The sequence below is a fragment of the Bactrocera latifrons genome, unplaced genomic scaffold (assembly GCF_001853355.1).
Source record: "Bactrocera latifrons isolate USDA-ARS-PBARC rearing strain unplaced genomic scaffold, ASM185335v1 scaffold_692, whole genome shotgun sequence".
Classification (NCBI taxonomy): domain Eukaryota; kingdom Metazoa; phylum Arthropoda; class Insecta; order Diptera; family Tephritidae; genus Bactrocera; species Bactrocera latifrons.
In genome coordinates, this window is record NW_017537370.1 from 45,172 (window position 1) to 58,278 (window position 13,107).

Sequence of the window (13,107 nt, forward strand, 5' to 3'; positions counted from 1 at the left end):
ATTGAATAAAAATATGTTCTTGTGTTTTAAAACTTCGAGGGATCTTTCTTTTGCTCCCCAAATCAGCCCAATCCAAAATATATTCACCAACATACATTGTTTTCAAATACTGATGCAAGAGGTTATTTTTTATGAAAGTTATTTGTTCAATTATCCAAGGAAAGTGAAATTTTTTTTTATATAACACACATCTTTAACCAATTATGCGGGAGAACAATTAATCGGGTTCATTCAAACGGGCGAATTTGCACGTATATATTATTGAGGAAGGTCTAAGTTCTSKTYTAACCAAACATTTTATACTCTAGAAATTTACACGGTTCAAAAGCGGGGAAATACAGCCTGATAGGTGCTGTAAAACTATATAAAAAAGCTCTAGACCAATKCCATTCATATTCATGGCTTTACCACAGCATTGTTATGACAAAAAWTTTATTTTAATTTCTTTAAAATTAAAGTCAGATAGAAAGTCATAATGGATGGAAAAAACTATATCGCGTATATTGGGGTTAGAGATCTGGACTGATTGCATTAATGTTTGGCATTTTTCAAGTTTACTAGAAAACATATTCGGCATTAAACTATTACATACATATATCATACATCATATACAATGTATTATACATATATTATAATTTCACCTAATTTTGATAAGACATCTGCCATCGGTTAATATATGTATATAAAATTTTAAGCCAAATAGAAGTTTGAAATTCCTATATACAAATTTAAGATATATTGTATGGGGGCTAAGCATTTTCCTCGTTGGTAATCATGAGGTGCAGAGGCTTAACTACTAACCAGAGAAATTAAGTTGAGAGACGAAGTGCAAACCTGGTCTGCTAATTCTGTCTGTCTGATTGGAWTGGGCTGCGCAGCGAGCAGTAGGAGGGGTATAATAAACTAGCTGCATTAGAACGTTGCCATTTCGACATCGGCACAATAGATCAATCGTCGTAGTGCACATCCTCTCACATCTATCTATTTATCCATTTTATTCAGATTTGGCGTTACGACATATCATTACTACAAATATAATATATTCTATATGAGTTTCAATTTAAATCAAGAAGCAAGCAATGTATTCGGATTCAACTTTGCACAATAATTTGCGAAAAATGTTTCTGTGATAATACATACTTTACCTTTGTGCCAAAAATGGTTTGAATGAGATCAATGCTTCCCTTAGGCCTCATATACCAAATATAAGGATTTTCGATCTTTCAGTTGCAAAAGTATAAAATATTTCCTTACCCGAACTTAGCACTTCCTTACTTGTTCATAATTAAAACCCTAATACAAAGCTAAGTTATAAAAAATAAATTACAAACGCATTAAATAAATTTATTACGACTTTCTTTAAATAACTTATAATTTGTAGAAATCGATTTCCTAACCTTAAATAGGGATATATCAGTATGCTATATTTACAAACATGTCTTGGATAATCATAAAACRTTAACCTTAATTTCGCAATGGAATTTTGGTGTGTGCTCACCACTAATGTCCAATTTTTAAAATACTTCATTAACAATTTCTGTTCATTACCCTCAAATACTTAATAATATGTTCCCCCAGCGTTTCATTAATATAGAACGACCAGTCGGTTTGCTTGCGTCTGCTCACTTGCAACTCATGCTCATGGGTTTGCAGTAAATCACCCAATGAACCAGAAGCTGTTGTTGGCATATTCTTTAATGAAGTTGAGGAATGTATGTAAGTCATAATACGCTGGTTTGTATAGTTCTCCTGTAAAAATAAAAGGAATTATTTAATTAACGCCGCAATAAAAATATATGTATATTCTATTTACTTACCTCGTCAGAGCCTTCTTTGTCTTTTACCAAATGTATATAATAAAGCGTTTTATCCATCGCATCACTTGTCATCTCCACCTTGTCGATGGGGATGACACAGATTAAACTGTAGCTCTGCATCTCCATAAGTGCAAATACACTAGATGTAAGGAGAGCATAACCCTGTCGCAATTGTTCATGCGTTACTAAGGTCACCTCATGATTAAATAAGATTTGGTCCGATCTCAATGTGCCCGGTAACAACTTCCAAATACGATATGCTGACGGTTCAGTTATAATATTTACACAGATRCTGGGAACACGCAGTTCTGGCATGGTATTGAAACCAACAGTATGCAGTACACCTTGTCCAGTAAGTGCTAACAATTCCGCTGCACCACTTAGAGGCTTTGTTACTGCGCCAACTAGACCTTTTCCAACACCAGTCATCACTTCTACGGGCGATCGCGCTTCTAGAGTGTGGCGTGCCAAGCCACCAACCGCACCTAAAATGCTTATACCCAAACCGGTGACACCCTGAGCTAATCCTTCMGTGAAACCGTGGGGCCGACAGCGACGTAAKGCTTCAGTACGTTCAATATGCTCTTGATCTAATGTAAGACGATCGAGATTTCGTGCAACAGACGCAGCCAACTTTGACACTGAATTCAATGTACCGGCCGTTACGTTGCGCAAAAGCGAAGCTGASCCTTGTGTAACACCTATGATAAATCCCCACGGACCGCGAAAGAGTCCCTCCACTGGCATCGAAACGAAATCCCGCAAGCCTGTGGTAAAGGAGCGTGCTAAACCACTAGGGCTACCGAGTATCTCTAGTGAGCCCACAACCCAACCTGCGCCAAAAATAGCACCAGATAGGTAATGCATGCTTAGCGACTGTCCGAAACGCAGGGGTATTGTTAGTATATGTTGCCGGTTGTAAGTGGAAAATGAGAGCGGTGAATGATCAAGCGCTATGTACAGTCGTATGGAAGTATGCACGGAGAGAAGCACACTAAGTGGCTCGATTTGAAATTCRCGTATCTGCAGCGGTTCGGCAATACAAATCGCTTGGCCAACTATGACACGAGGCAATAGATATTCACCACTAGCCAGAATTATACGTGAGCTAGACAGTTCGGAGCGGTATGCACAATTTGAGGGCGTACAGTCTACAACTCCGTCCAGCAAACAGTTAAGATACGAATCCTCGATGTAAATACGCATTGGACTGAATGTGCACACAATGGAATGCAGTTTCATTTCATCCTCAAAGAAACCAATGCTGAAATGCGCCATTAAGCCACGATTACGAATATTCTGATAGGTGCGATCTAGAAAGTGCACCGGCGGCACAATCGGCTTCCGTTCGTATAATTCCTGTGCGCACAGCACCACAGGAAAATCATATTGGCCGCACACGTAATTTTGATTATCTAATTGAAAATTGGGCAACAACAAGTGTAATTCTCTATCATCGTCGTCATCATCGAAGGCGATCAACGAATCATCCGCATACAGAGTGACAATTTCAGATTTCGTACAGTCATTTGTCTTGCCGTCCGCGTGCAAACTAACAATTAACTCCTTAATAAAACAACGAATCTTCTGCGTTTTCGTATCACATTCGTTCGAAAAGTGTCTGCACTTAGCGGGTGTGCTGCTCATAGTTATCGGTTCGTGGATGGCAGTGCTCGGTGAGATCGATAAGAGCGATGAATTCGGGCTATCAATGTCGGTGGTAGCCTTCGATGTTAACAGGCGAGAACGTAGATCTTTTACAGAAAACTCCAGCTATATTGACGTAAAATGATGTAATACAATTCTTTCTTATATATTTCATGTGGACGTACCTGAGCTATGTAGTACACAAAAATACGTGTGACCCGATGTTTATCACAGACTATAACTTTGACGTCGCCATGGTTGGGTATGTACAGGAACTTCTCCCATGTTCTATCCGTGCGTATCGGCTTTGACCATTTTAATGTTTTCTTTGTGGGATTTTCTAAATTTATRCACACATACAAATAWATACATATATGTAAGTTTATCCATATTTAAGGAATTTTTAAATCCATACCTTTTTGCAGTGCTAGAGTGATATTGCACGTAGTTGACTCAACATCTGGAAAGCTCGTATAAAGCTCCGGTGGTGTGTAGTAACACTTGCTGTATGCCGGCACATGCTGATACCATTCGAAGTGCCGTCCACTATACTCAGGTGTAGTGTTGGAAACCTTGCTGTTTTCCGATGCGCTCGTTTGTGCGATAATGAAGGGCACGTCAGTTTGATTGGTGACCAGCAGAGCGGGGCTATTGTCTTCAAATATATTCAAATAGTAAATGCGATCCTTTTCGATGAGTGTGGCAACTAATGGCAGAGATTCCTCCCCATTTTGTACTGCAAAGCTGCGTCTTGTAAACGGTATACTAAGCGGAATGGGTATGGAGAAGTCATCGCCATCGGGCAATATTAAACTGATAAAACAAATGTAGGCCGTATCCTTTGTACGTTTGGCCTTTTTATTGGGTCTTAAATCGTGGAATGCATTAATTGTTTGACCAATGCTACATTTAGGAAAATGGAGTAAAGTAGACTTATATAATGTGAAATAAGCAAGATAGGATTCGGTATAACCGAATTTTTAATAACTTTAAAAATTTTGTATATTTGTATTAGTCATCTTAACTCTGCACTCTGTTGATGATCTATACCAAGGTGYTTTTGCATTATAAAGGACAGCTGTGTTAACTGTATAAATAAGATCCCTATAGTCGCATTCTCCGTGATCACGCCCGAAACCTATTCTAACCTCGCCTAAAGTAAGATACCTTATTTAATAGTTGAAATATTTACTGTTAAGTCAAGGGGACTAAGCGGAACTCGTATGTGGTTTAATGTTGTGGGAAGATATGGTTCGTTATCACTAACTAGAGATAACTAAATATAGGCGCTGTAGTCCATTTTGTCGTAAACCTAAAGGATGAAAAAATAGCAACGATTAAAGTTTGGGTATTTTAAAGCAAATTTGTTTTTTTTCTTTCGGTTTTTATAACTCAATGAAAAAACAACATTTTAAAATGCAAGCAATGCTTTTGTAAAACTATCTCTGTTTGAGCTTTGATTATGAATAGATAAACCGTTAGGCGGTAACCTTCCCGTTATAATAAGGAGCTCATATTTAGTGAGTCCTTCTTAGAGATGTCTATCAGCCAATTTTTCAGAGTACGAACATCGAAAACGACGCATTCGTTTTTTGGTCATAACCTAATGTAAAATATGCGGCCTTTATAGTTTGTGGATGGGACGAACAGCSCAATTTACTCTAATAATTTTTCGTCTTATAATCTTAAACTTGGTTCACAAATATATGCATATCTAATTATGTAATAGTAAATAGTTCTCACCAATTTTCCGACCATTGCACTGTGTTCAACTCCAGTTTAGTAGCTAGGGCGGAAAATTCCTCGAGAGCTTGCCGCTGCGCACTCTCTTTATGATCCATTGCGAATGTGAATAGCTGAAGTTTACATTTGGCGAAGTTGGCAACGACATATTTGGGACGCAGTCGAAATACGCGTTTTTCGTCATCAAATTTGGATTCCAAAACAAATTTATAGACCTCTGCTGCGTGTACTATACCTACATCTATGCTATCATTGTCGGGTAAAACGTAGCCACGTGGGCCACTCGATGGGTTGATGCCATTAGCATAAACTGGCATTGAACACACCCATGGTGAATCGGCATTTTCTAAAGGCAAATCTATGGTGAAGGAGGTGCTAATAAAACCCAACATTTCAAGGCAATTTGATTGGATAGTCGTTCGTGTTTTGGATTCACCAAAACAAATGGCTATATCTAAGCCAGTAGCATTAATGAACATTGAACAGGCAGTTACTTCCAAACATGTAGTGCAAGAAAACTCTTTTGCGGGTTTAATCCGATAGACAAGATCGGCAGCGCCGGTGCAGTGTGACATGCGTTCCACACGCAATTCATCCTCGTCATCTATTGGCCATTTCGTAGACGGCGCTGTTTCGGCTTTCAGCTTATGTAGCGCGTCATCAATGCCCCAGTTCCTTTCATCATACCAAAAAAATGAGTTCCACTGCATGGATTTCAGCGAAAGAGTTTGCTCTGTGCCGCAATCACAATTTAAAGGATACCTAAAATTGTCAAATTCATAAAGTAATGTTATTTTTATGTATTCGATTCGCTTTACGTGGTGTTAAACTCAATTTTGTGCTCCGTCAAATGTGTGGCCGGTACATCAAGCGCAAATCGGCCGCCGCGTSGTTCGATTTCAAATAATTTTCCAGTTGTACTCTCTGTGGCAGACAGCGGACACGGCAGTCGTGATTGCAACTCAAATATTGGCCAAATTGTAACGAGTATTCGTTGTGGTTCGAATAATTCGTGGCAAAAGTCGGGCATATCTTCGCGTACCACCCGAACCCAGAAGCTAACGAATTCGTTATTTGTCGTGGGTACTGAGGAATAATTAAAGTAAATGGTGGAAATAGAAATGAGTAACTGTTTTATATGAATATTTTTAAACATTACACATATTAATTGCTATATGCAATATTAGGGCTAGATGCTATACGCATCTAATTTTTATACCCTGAACAGGGTATATTAAGTTTGTCACGAAGTTTTAACATCCAGAAGGAGGGGTCGGAGACCCTATAAAGTATATATATAATTGATCAGTATGTCGAGTTGAGTCGATTTAGCCATGTCCGTCTGTCTGTATATATACGAACTATTCCTATCCTTTTGAAATTTTGMAAACGTCATTTTCTCTTCATGAAGCTGCTCATTTGTCGGAACTGCTGATATCGGACCACTATAACATATWGCTGCCATACAAACTGAACGATTGGAATCAAGTTCTTGTTTGGAAAACTTTCACATTTCACAATGTATTTTCAGAAGAGTTGGCGCAGTTTTTCTTTAAAGCAACAATGTAATCTCTGAAGAAATTGTTCAGATCGGTTAACTATAGCATATAGCTGCCATACAAACTGAACAATCGGAATCAAGTTCTTGTATGGAAAACTTTCACATTTGACAAGATATATTCACGAAATTTGGTATAAATTATTTCTTAAGGCAACAATGTAATCTCCGAAGAAATTGTTCAGATCGGATTACTATAGAATATAGCTGTCATACAAACTGAATTATCGGAATCAAATGCTTGCATGGGAAACTTCCTCATTTGACGTGGTATCTTCACGAAATTTGGCATGGATTGCTGCTTAAGGTAACAATATAATCTCCAAAAAAATTGATCAGAACGGATTACTATAACATATAGCTTCCATACAAACTGAACAAATATGTAATTACTAACAGAAATGCACCTGTGAAGGGTATTTAGCTTCGGTGCAACCGAAGTTTACGTTTTTTCTTGTTTCTAAAATACACACCTTTCACTAACCAAGGTAATTTTTTGTTCGGCCTTAAGGGTATGTCACCAGTACGACCTTTAACCTTTGGCATCACCATTTTYAGTCTGAAAACAATTACACATTTAAATAACATATGTTCATACTAAYTTCGTTAATAGTTTTCAAGAAGCTAAATATTAATACCTCATAAATACATTTGATGTGCGTTGTACAGCTGCATAAAACGACGAATAACCCTCGCTTTTCACCAARTACTCCAGTGGTCTCTTTTCTTCCGCCTCTTTGGACTCATCAAAGCGCAGTTCGACGCGCATCTCTTGTGGMACCATAGACACCAGCTCGATTTGGCCTTTCAAGAGCACAACCACTTGTGCGGCTGACAGTTTTTGCAATTCAATTATCAGACACTTGTCACCGATACGTATGCTCCGCAGCAGTCGTTCACCATCGAATTTAAAAGGTATCGCCACCGATTGGGAGGCGTCGGTAATGCGCGTTTCATTGTCTGCAACGAAGAAAGTTAGCTCCTGGCTGTTGCCATCGCTGCCGAAGCTGTACAAGCTGCACTCTAGCGGTTGCAGTTGTATGCGTTCGGTTGTGCCAGTTTGTCCGAAAGAAACCAGCGCTTGCATGCGGTTCACAACAATACATTTGGGCAATAGTACATGGCAGTCACCTGGCGAATGCGCTTTGAACAGCTCCTGCCAGTGTGCTTTGGACGAGAGCAGCGTGTGCAGTATCGATGGCCCAATGTTGATGCGGAATTTCTCAAGCACTGCATTAATATTTAATAAACGTTTCTTCTGATTTACAGTTACATAGCTTTGCAGTTTGGCATCCTCCAGCACTGACAGCATATTCAAAAAACCATAATCCAGACATTTAACATTCAAGGTTAGTCTGCTGTCGATGCTGTAAATCTCTGGACTATTGAATGCAGCATGGATGCTAAGCTTTTCCAGCAGTACAGTTAAAAATGCCTGACTGATTTGCTTGGTGGGCGCAAGTGTGTATTCAGCAAGTGCTGGTGGTAATTTGTACTCATCACTGACCTGATTGAACAATTTCACTTGCAACGACGAACACGATAGTAACACTTGCAGTTTGGGCACACACTCCGACTGAAAAGCAGTATCGACGCGCATGCAGCCTACAAGTACTTTTGGATGTAAAATAAAATCCGCGTCGTTGCTTTCGAGCTTGAAGAGATCCTCAATTTTTAAGCTCGGTATCTGCATCCACATTTGGGAACGGAGTAAACAAATAAAAGGATAAACGATAATAATGTTAAGCCAAATATAAGCATTTGAAGGTAAGTACTTACTTTGTCCTCCTCCTCCTCGCTGGGTTCGAAGCATTCGCCGTTTACAGCCACCAACGATTGCATAATGACCACACGCCAAATGTTGGCACAAATTTCGCGTTCGGGCAGCACTATATGTTTGGCAGACGTCTCAGAGAGCCAGAATTCACTGAAGTGCAGGAAACATTCATGCGACTCACTGAAGTATTCCATTTGGCAACGAATATTGATGGGTTTCTGTACCTGTGGGAGAATTGTGTGTGCAATATTAAATCAGGCTGCAGTGGAGTGTCACTAGTATTTACTCACCGCCATCGGCACAGGAAATACTTGGATTTTGCACATTTTTCTTGGCTGAGGGTAGCGCCAGCAAATGATGCCGAAATTTTTCTTAATTATTTGAATTTGATAAGGCAACGGCAGGAAAGCATCTGTAGACATTTCTACAAATTGGAAAGCGCCAGCGCTGCGTTTAGAAAAAATCATAAAGTAAGTATAGCAATATATGTGGAGTTGTTGGAGTATTACCGCAAGTCATCTTGATAAAATTCCTCGCGTGACAGTCTTTTCATGCTAATATTTCGTGATTTTAGGAATTCTTTGAAGGAAGGCGGTGGTAACGGTACCAAGCTGTCAGCCGACACTCTCGAAGGTGCACCCATTGGTGGACGGTTACGCAAGAAATTCGTCCACTCGTCATTGAGACGAACTGATAATCTTTCCAAACCTTGCTGTATGCGTTGCAGCTCCTTCAAACCGCTCACATCCACATCCACATGTAGCACATCGAATTTCATTGTACCACTTACTAGCGGCAAATAAAACCAAGGTTCGCTGACAAAAGTAAGGGACGAACGTATAGCAACCGGATGGAGGAATATCTTTTCGCCCACCTGCAGATGCAGTGAACCAACTGAGGCTTTGAGCACTGCCTTTTCGGGACGCTGCAGGAATGTGGCACTAAGATGCATATCCGCGCATACTAGTTTGCCCTCGTATTCTCCGGCATGCTTTATCAGCACCATCACTTTATCCAACTTTACATGCAGTCGATCACAGTCGTAGAAATGGTTGCGCATGAGCATAATTTTAGAAGCGCTATGCACCACTCTTAACGAACGCGGATTGAGATAGCCGCTTCGCAATATGGTTTCATACAGTATTAAAGAGTTTTGCAGCAGAACAACCGTCTGTTGCTCCTGTAGTGTTACGATTATTGGCCTGGCTATTTCCACATCTGTTTCGACGAGCTTTTGTTTGGTTATGTGTTTGCGTATGGTGAAAAGTGGAGGCGGTATGCCAGTTGGCCCTAATTCACCCGGTCTTGTGTCGATAAATTCAATAGGAGACATGCTGGCAGAGGCAGCATCCACTGAAGCGGTCGGCATTGAATGTATACTTAGATTGAATACAGACATCTGCGTTGTATTGTCGTATATATTTTGCGTGAACATATAGCTTGGTTGCGACACGGTCAGCGATAATAGGGGCACCAAAAGTGTGGCTTTCGTTTTGCATTTATCTTGTAGGTCATCGGAGTTTGATAGCTCTGGGCTGACTTGGTATAAATCTATTGTGAAAGTGCCGGCAACGAAGGATACAGTTTGTGGGATCTTGCACCCATGAGTATCGGTTGACGCAGTGCGTGTGGATTGATGTTCCACGCGCGATAATTGCGAGTGTATGCCCGAATCGGCTTTTACATTTTGTTCCGTATTTTCATCGATTGGTTCAAAGGCTGACGCAGAGTTGCGTGCGTTTTTATGCTTGGGTGCAATGAGTAGCTCCCCACATTGTAGGGTGCTGCTTGAGTTTGGATCGACATGTTCAGATATATTCTGGTGGGAACTTGATTTTTGTTTTTGTAAGCGTATACTGCTGGTTTTTCGTATGGAAACACTTTTTTCGGCGGTGCTGGCGTTTAAGAAAAAAAGGTTAATTTAACGTGAAGTTCTAAATATGAGTTCAACTTAGCACTTACTCCTGTAGTTTAGTTAAGCTATAGGCCATTAAGCCTAATGCGTACAGCTGATCCGTATTGAGTGTAGCCACTAAATCAGAYGCACAATTAAATTCGAGCGCCTGTCCACAAATTAATACATTATTGTAGGCAATGCACGGCGCGAAGATGCCTATAAAAGTGAAATGTGTAAATATGTTCGTAATATGTGGTGATGCCTCGCGATTCTGCGTGTTCCACTCAACCGCTGGATTCGTGTGTTGAAAAGTTTTTGCTTGCTGTGCCATGTGATCTAAAATTTCCRACCAATCACCGCTAGACACGGATATGTTTTGCAACACCAATTCGTATTGACGATCCTCAACCAAAGAGCCGGGTGTGTTTAGGAAGCCCAGTTGGGCGGCCTTGCTGTACACGTCGGGTCGTATTGGCGCACGTTGTAGTGGATTCTCCAAATTTGGTGTTATCTTCATCGACTCAAGCTAAGGGCATTACAAGATGAGAGAGTTTGCCATACAATAAAGCTAATTATGCCTACCTTCCATATGAGCACTGTGCAACATTCGCGGTTCGTTGACAAAGGTGTATACAACGAAAAACCTTTGCTATCCAAATGTATTAGTGGTAAGTCGGCAGCAGTTGATGGATTCCCTTGTATTTCTGTAACTGTCGCTTCTTTGGGATTTGTGTTGCAACTATTTGCAACGAATAGCATACCTAARGAGCCTACAAACTCTTTTAAAATATCTACATCGATTATTATTTCCATGGCTTGGATTGTGACTAAAATTTCGGCTATAGAGCGACTGCCATCATATTTCGGTTTGACACCGATGCGTGTATAGAAGCTCTTAAGGCCCACTGACGTGTACACAAAGTTTAAAAACGGCATATTGGTTACCTCACCAAGCATTTTCAAACGCAAACCGGGTTGAGCAATCCAACCATCATCCGCATCTGGAGTATAGTACAGCAGATTACATTGTCCAACTTTGCCCGTAAATTTGGTGAAGTCTTCACGTTTGTCAACGGTGGAGAGCAAGTCTTCGAGCTCGAGCACCATTTTGCTCTTGCGTTCTTTGGCTGTCAATTCACAAATTATCTTAGCGATGGACCATTGGCAGAAAAATGACGTGGTGGATGCAGCTGTACTTTCTGTGCAAATTAATCAAATACATATTACAATAAATATACGTTTTTTCTTATTAAAAGTGTTTACTCTTTTCCAAAAAGACTGAGGACACCGATGAACTAGTTTCCAGTTCCAAAAAATGTTTTATTGCCGCATTTTCCTCAGATGCAGTAACAACACGTATAGGAGGTGGGACCTTTTGCATTTGTGCGCTGGCATTTAGCTGCGCCATGGGCCCTATAAGCTTAATGACGTTACCCAAAATACCCATATGTGTGTGTAACGCTATACACTAGAATGGAAACAAATAATCATTATATATTTTATATACATATATATGTACAACAAGGGAAAACGTTAACTTCGGCTGTACAAATAAAATATTTTCCATACAAGAACTAGATTTTGATCGGTTAGTTTATAAGGGAGGATGGAGTCATGTGTAGAAGTTCACGCAAGTGAGGAAAGTTCTCTGATCGCCATTCACTTGGRAGTGGCCAGAAACGATTYTTTTACATATGACTTCTCGTCAAAATAAAGGCTGACATCAGCCTTCCAAGAAATKCGATGGACGGGACAAGGACAGAGACACTACAGTGGCYATATAAAGGAGCGCAAGTTTGGTGTGGGATTCGTGGTGGGCGAGAGACTCCATCGCCGAGTACTATCATTCACTCCGGTGAATGAACGTCTAGCCACAATCAGCATCAAAGCGAGCTTCTTCAACATATCGCTGAATTGCGCCCACCCTCCGATGGGAGAGAAGKRMRRTGTGACCAAAGATGCGTTTTATGAGTGCTTGGAACGCACTTATGAGAGCTGCCCCCGCCACGATGTCAAAATCGTGCTTGGCGACTTTAACGCCAGGGTGGGCAAAGAAGGTATCTTTGGCACTGCGGTCGGTAAATTCAGCCTCCACGGGTAAACATCTCCAAATGGGTTGAGGCTGATCGACTTYGCCGGGGCCCGAAATATGGTTATATGTAGTACTAGATTCCAGCATAAGAAGAGATATCAAGCTATCTGGCTGTCTCCGGATCGAAAAACCATCAAACAGATCGATCATGTTGTGATAGATGGAAGACACGTCTCCAGTGTTTTAGATGTGCGCGCGCAGAGAGATATTAACATAGACTCGGACCACTTTCTTTTTGCAGCCAAGATTCGCACCCTCCTCTGTGCAGAAAAAAACGCACGCCATCAAAAACAAGGAATGTTTGACGTCGAGAAGCTGCAATCACAACAGACAGCCGAACGATTTTCTACTCGGCTTGCACTCCTGTTCTCTGAGAGYACTCGTCAACAACTCGGCATAAGGGAACTGTGGGACGGCATTTCAAACTCCTTAAGTACAGCTGCAACCAAAACGACGAGGAGTGGCGTGTCGCAGCGTAGAGAAAACAGGCTGCCTACCTCGCAACGTTACGATCGACCACAACACGTGCGGGATGGGATAGATACCGAGAGTTGAAGAGGGAAGCGAGACGCATTT

General features: G+C 40.7%; 1 protein-coding gene across 3 annotated transcripts in view; it reads right to left on the reverse strand.

Moving 5' to 3' along the window:
* Positions 1 to 1,323: 1,323 nt before the first annotated feature.
* LOC108975738 (vacuolar protein sorting-associated protein 13B) overlaps positions 1,324 to 13,107 on the reverse strand; it is an 18,278-nt gene continuing 6,494 nt past the window's right edge. For 2 of the 3 annotated variants that reach the window (XM_018944438.1, XM_018944439.1), the window contains exons 5-18: positions 11,703 to 11,907; positions 11,022 to 11,638; positions 10,505 to 10,965; positions 9,052 to 10,437; positions 8,833 to 8,989; positions 8,545 to 8,766; positions 7,404 to 8,452; positions 7,239 to 7,324; positions 6,026 to 6,293; positions 5,208 to 5,969; positions 3,880 to 4,367; positions 3,650 to 3,804; positions 1,818 to 3,590; positions 1,324 to 1,749 (exon numbers count right to left, since the gene is read on the reverse strand). In XM_018944438.1, coding sequence (XP_018799983.1) covers positions 1,528 to 1,749; positions 1,818 to 3,590; positions 3,650 to 3,804; positions 3,880 to 4,367; positions 5,208 to 5,969; positions 6,026 to 6,293; positions 7,239 to 7,324; positions 7,404 to 8,452; positions 8,545 to 8,766; positions 8,833 to 8,989; positions 9,052 to 10,437; positions 10,505 to 10,965; positions 11,022 to 11,638; positions 11,703 to 11,907 — 7,851 coding nt within the window. In that variant the 3' untranslated portion in view covers positions 1,324 to 1,527. Of the gene's footprint in view, positions 1,750 to 1,817; positions 3,591 to 3,649; positions 3,805 to 3,879; positions 4,368 to 4,390; positions 4,777 to 5,207; positions 5,970 to 6,025; positions 6,294 to 7,238; positions 7,325 to 7,403; positions 8,453 to 8,544; positions 8,767 to 8,832; positions 8,990 to 9,051; positions 10,438 to 10,504; positions 10,966 to 11,021; positions 11,639 to 11,702; positions 11,908 to 13,107 lie in introns of those variants that run through there. The other variant, XM_018944440.1, reaches the window with a different exon arrangement.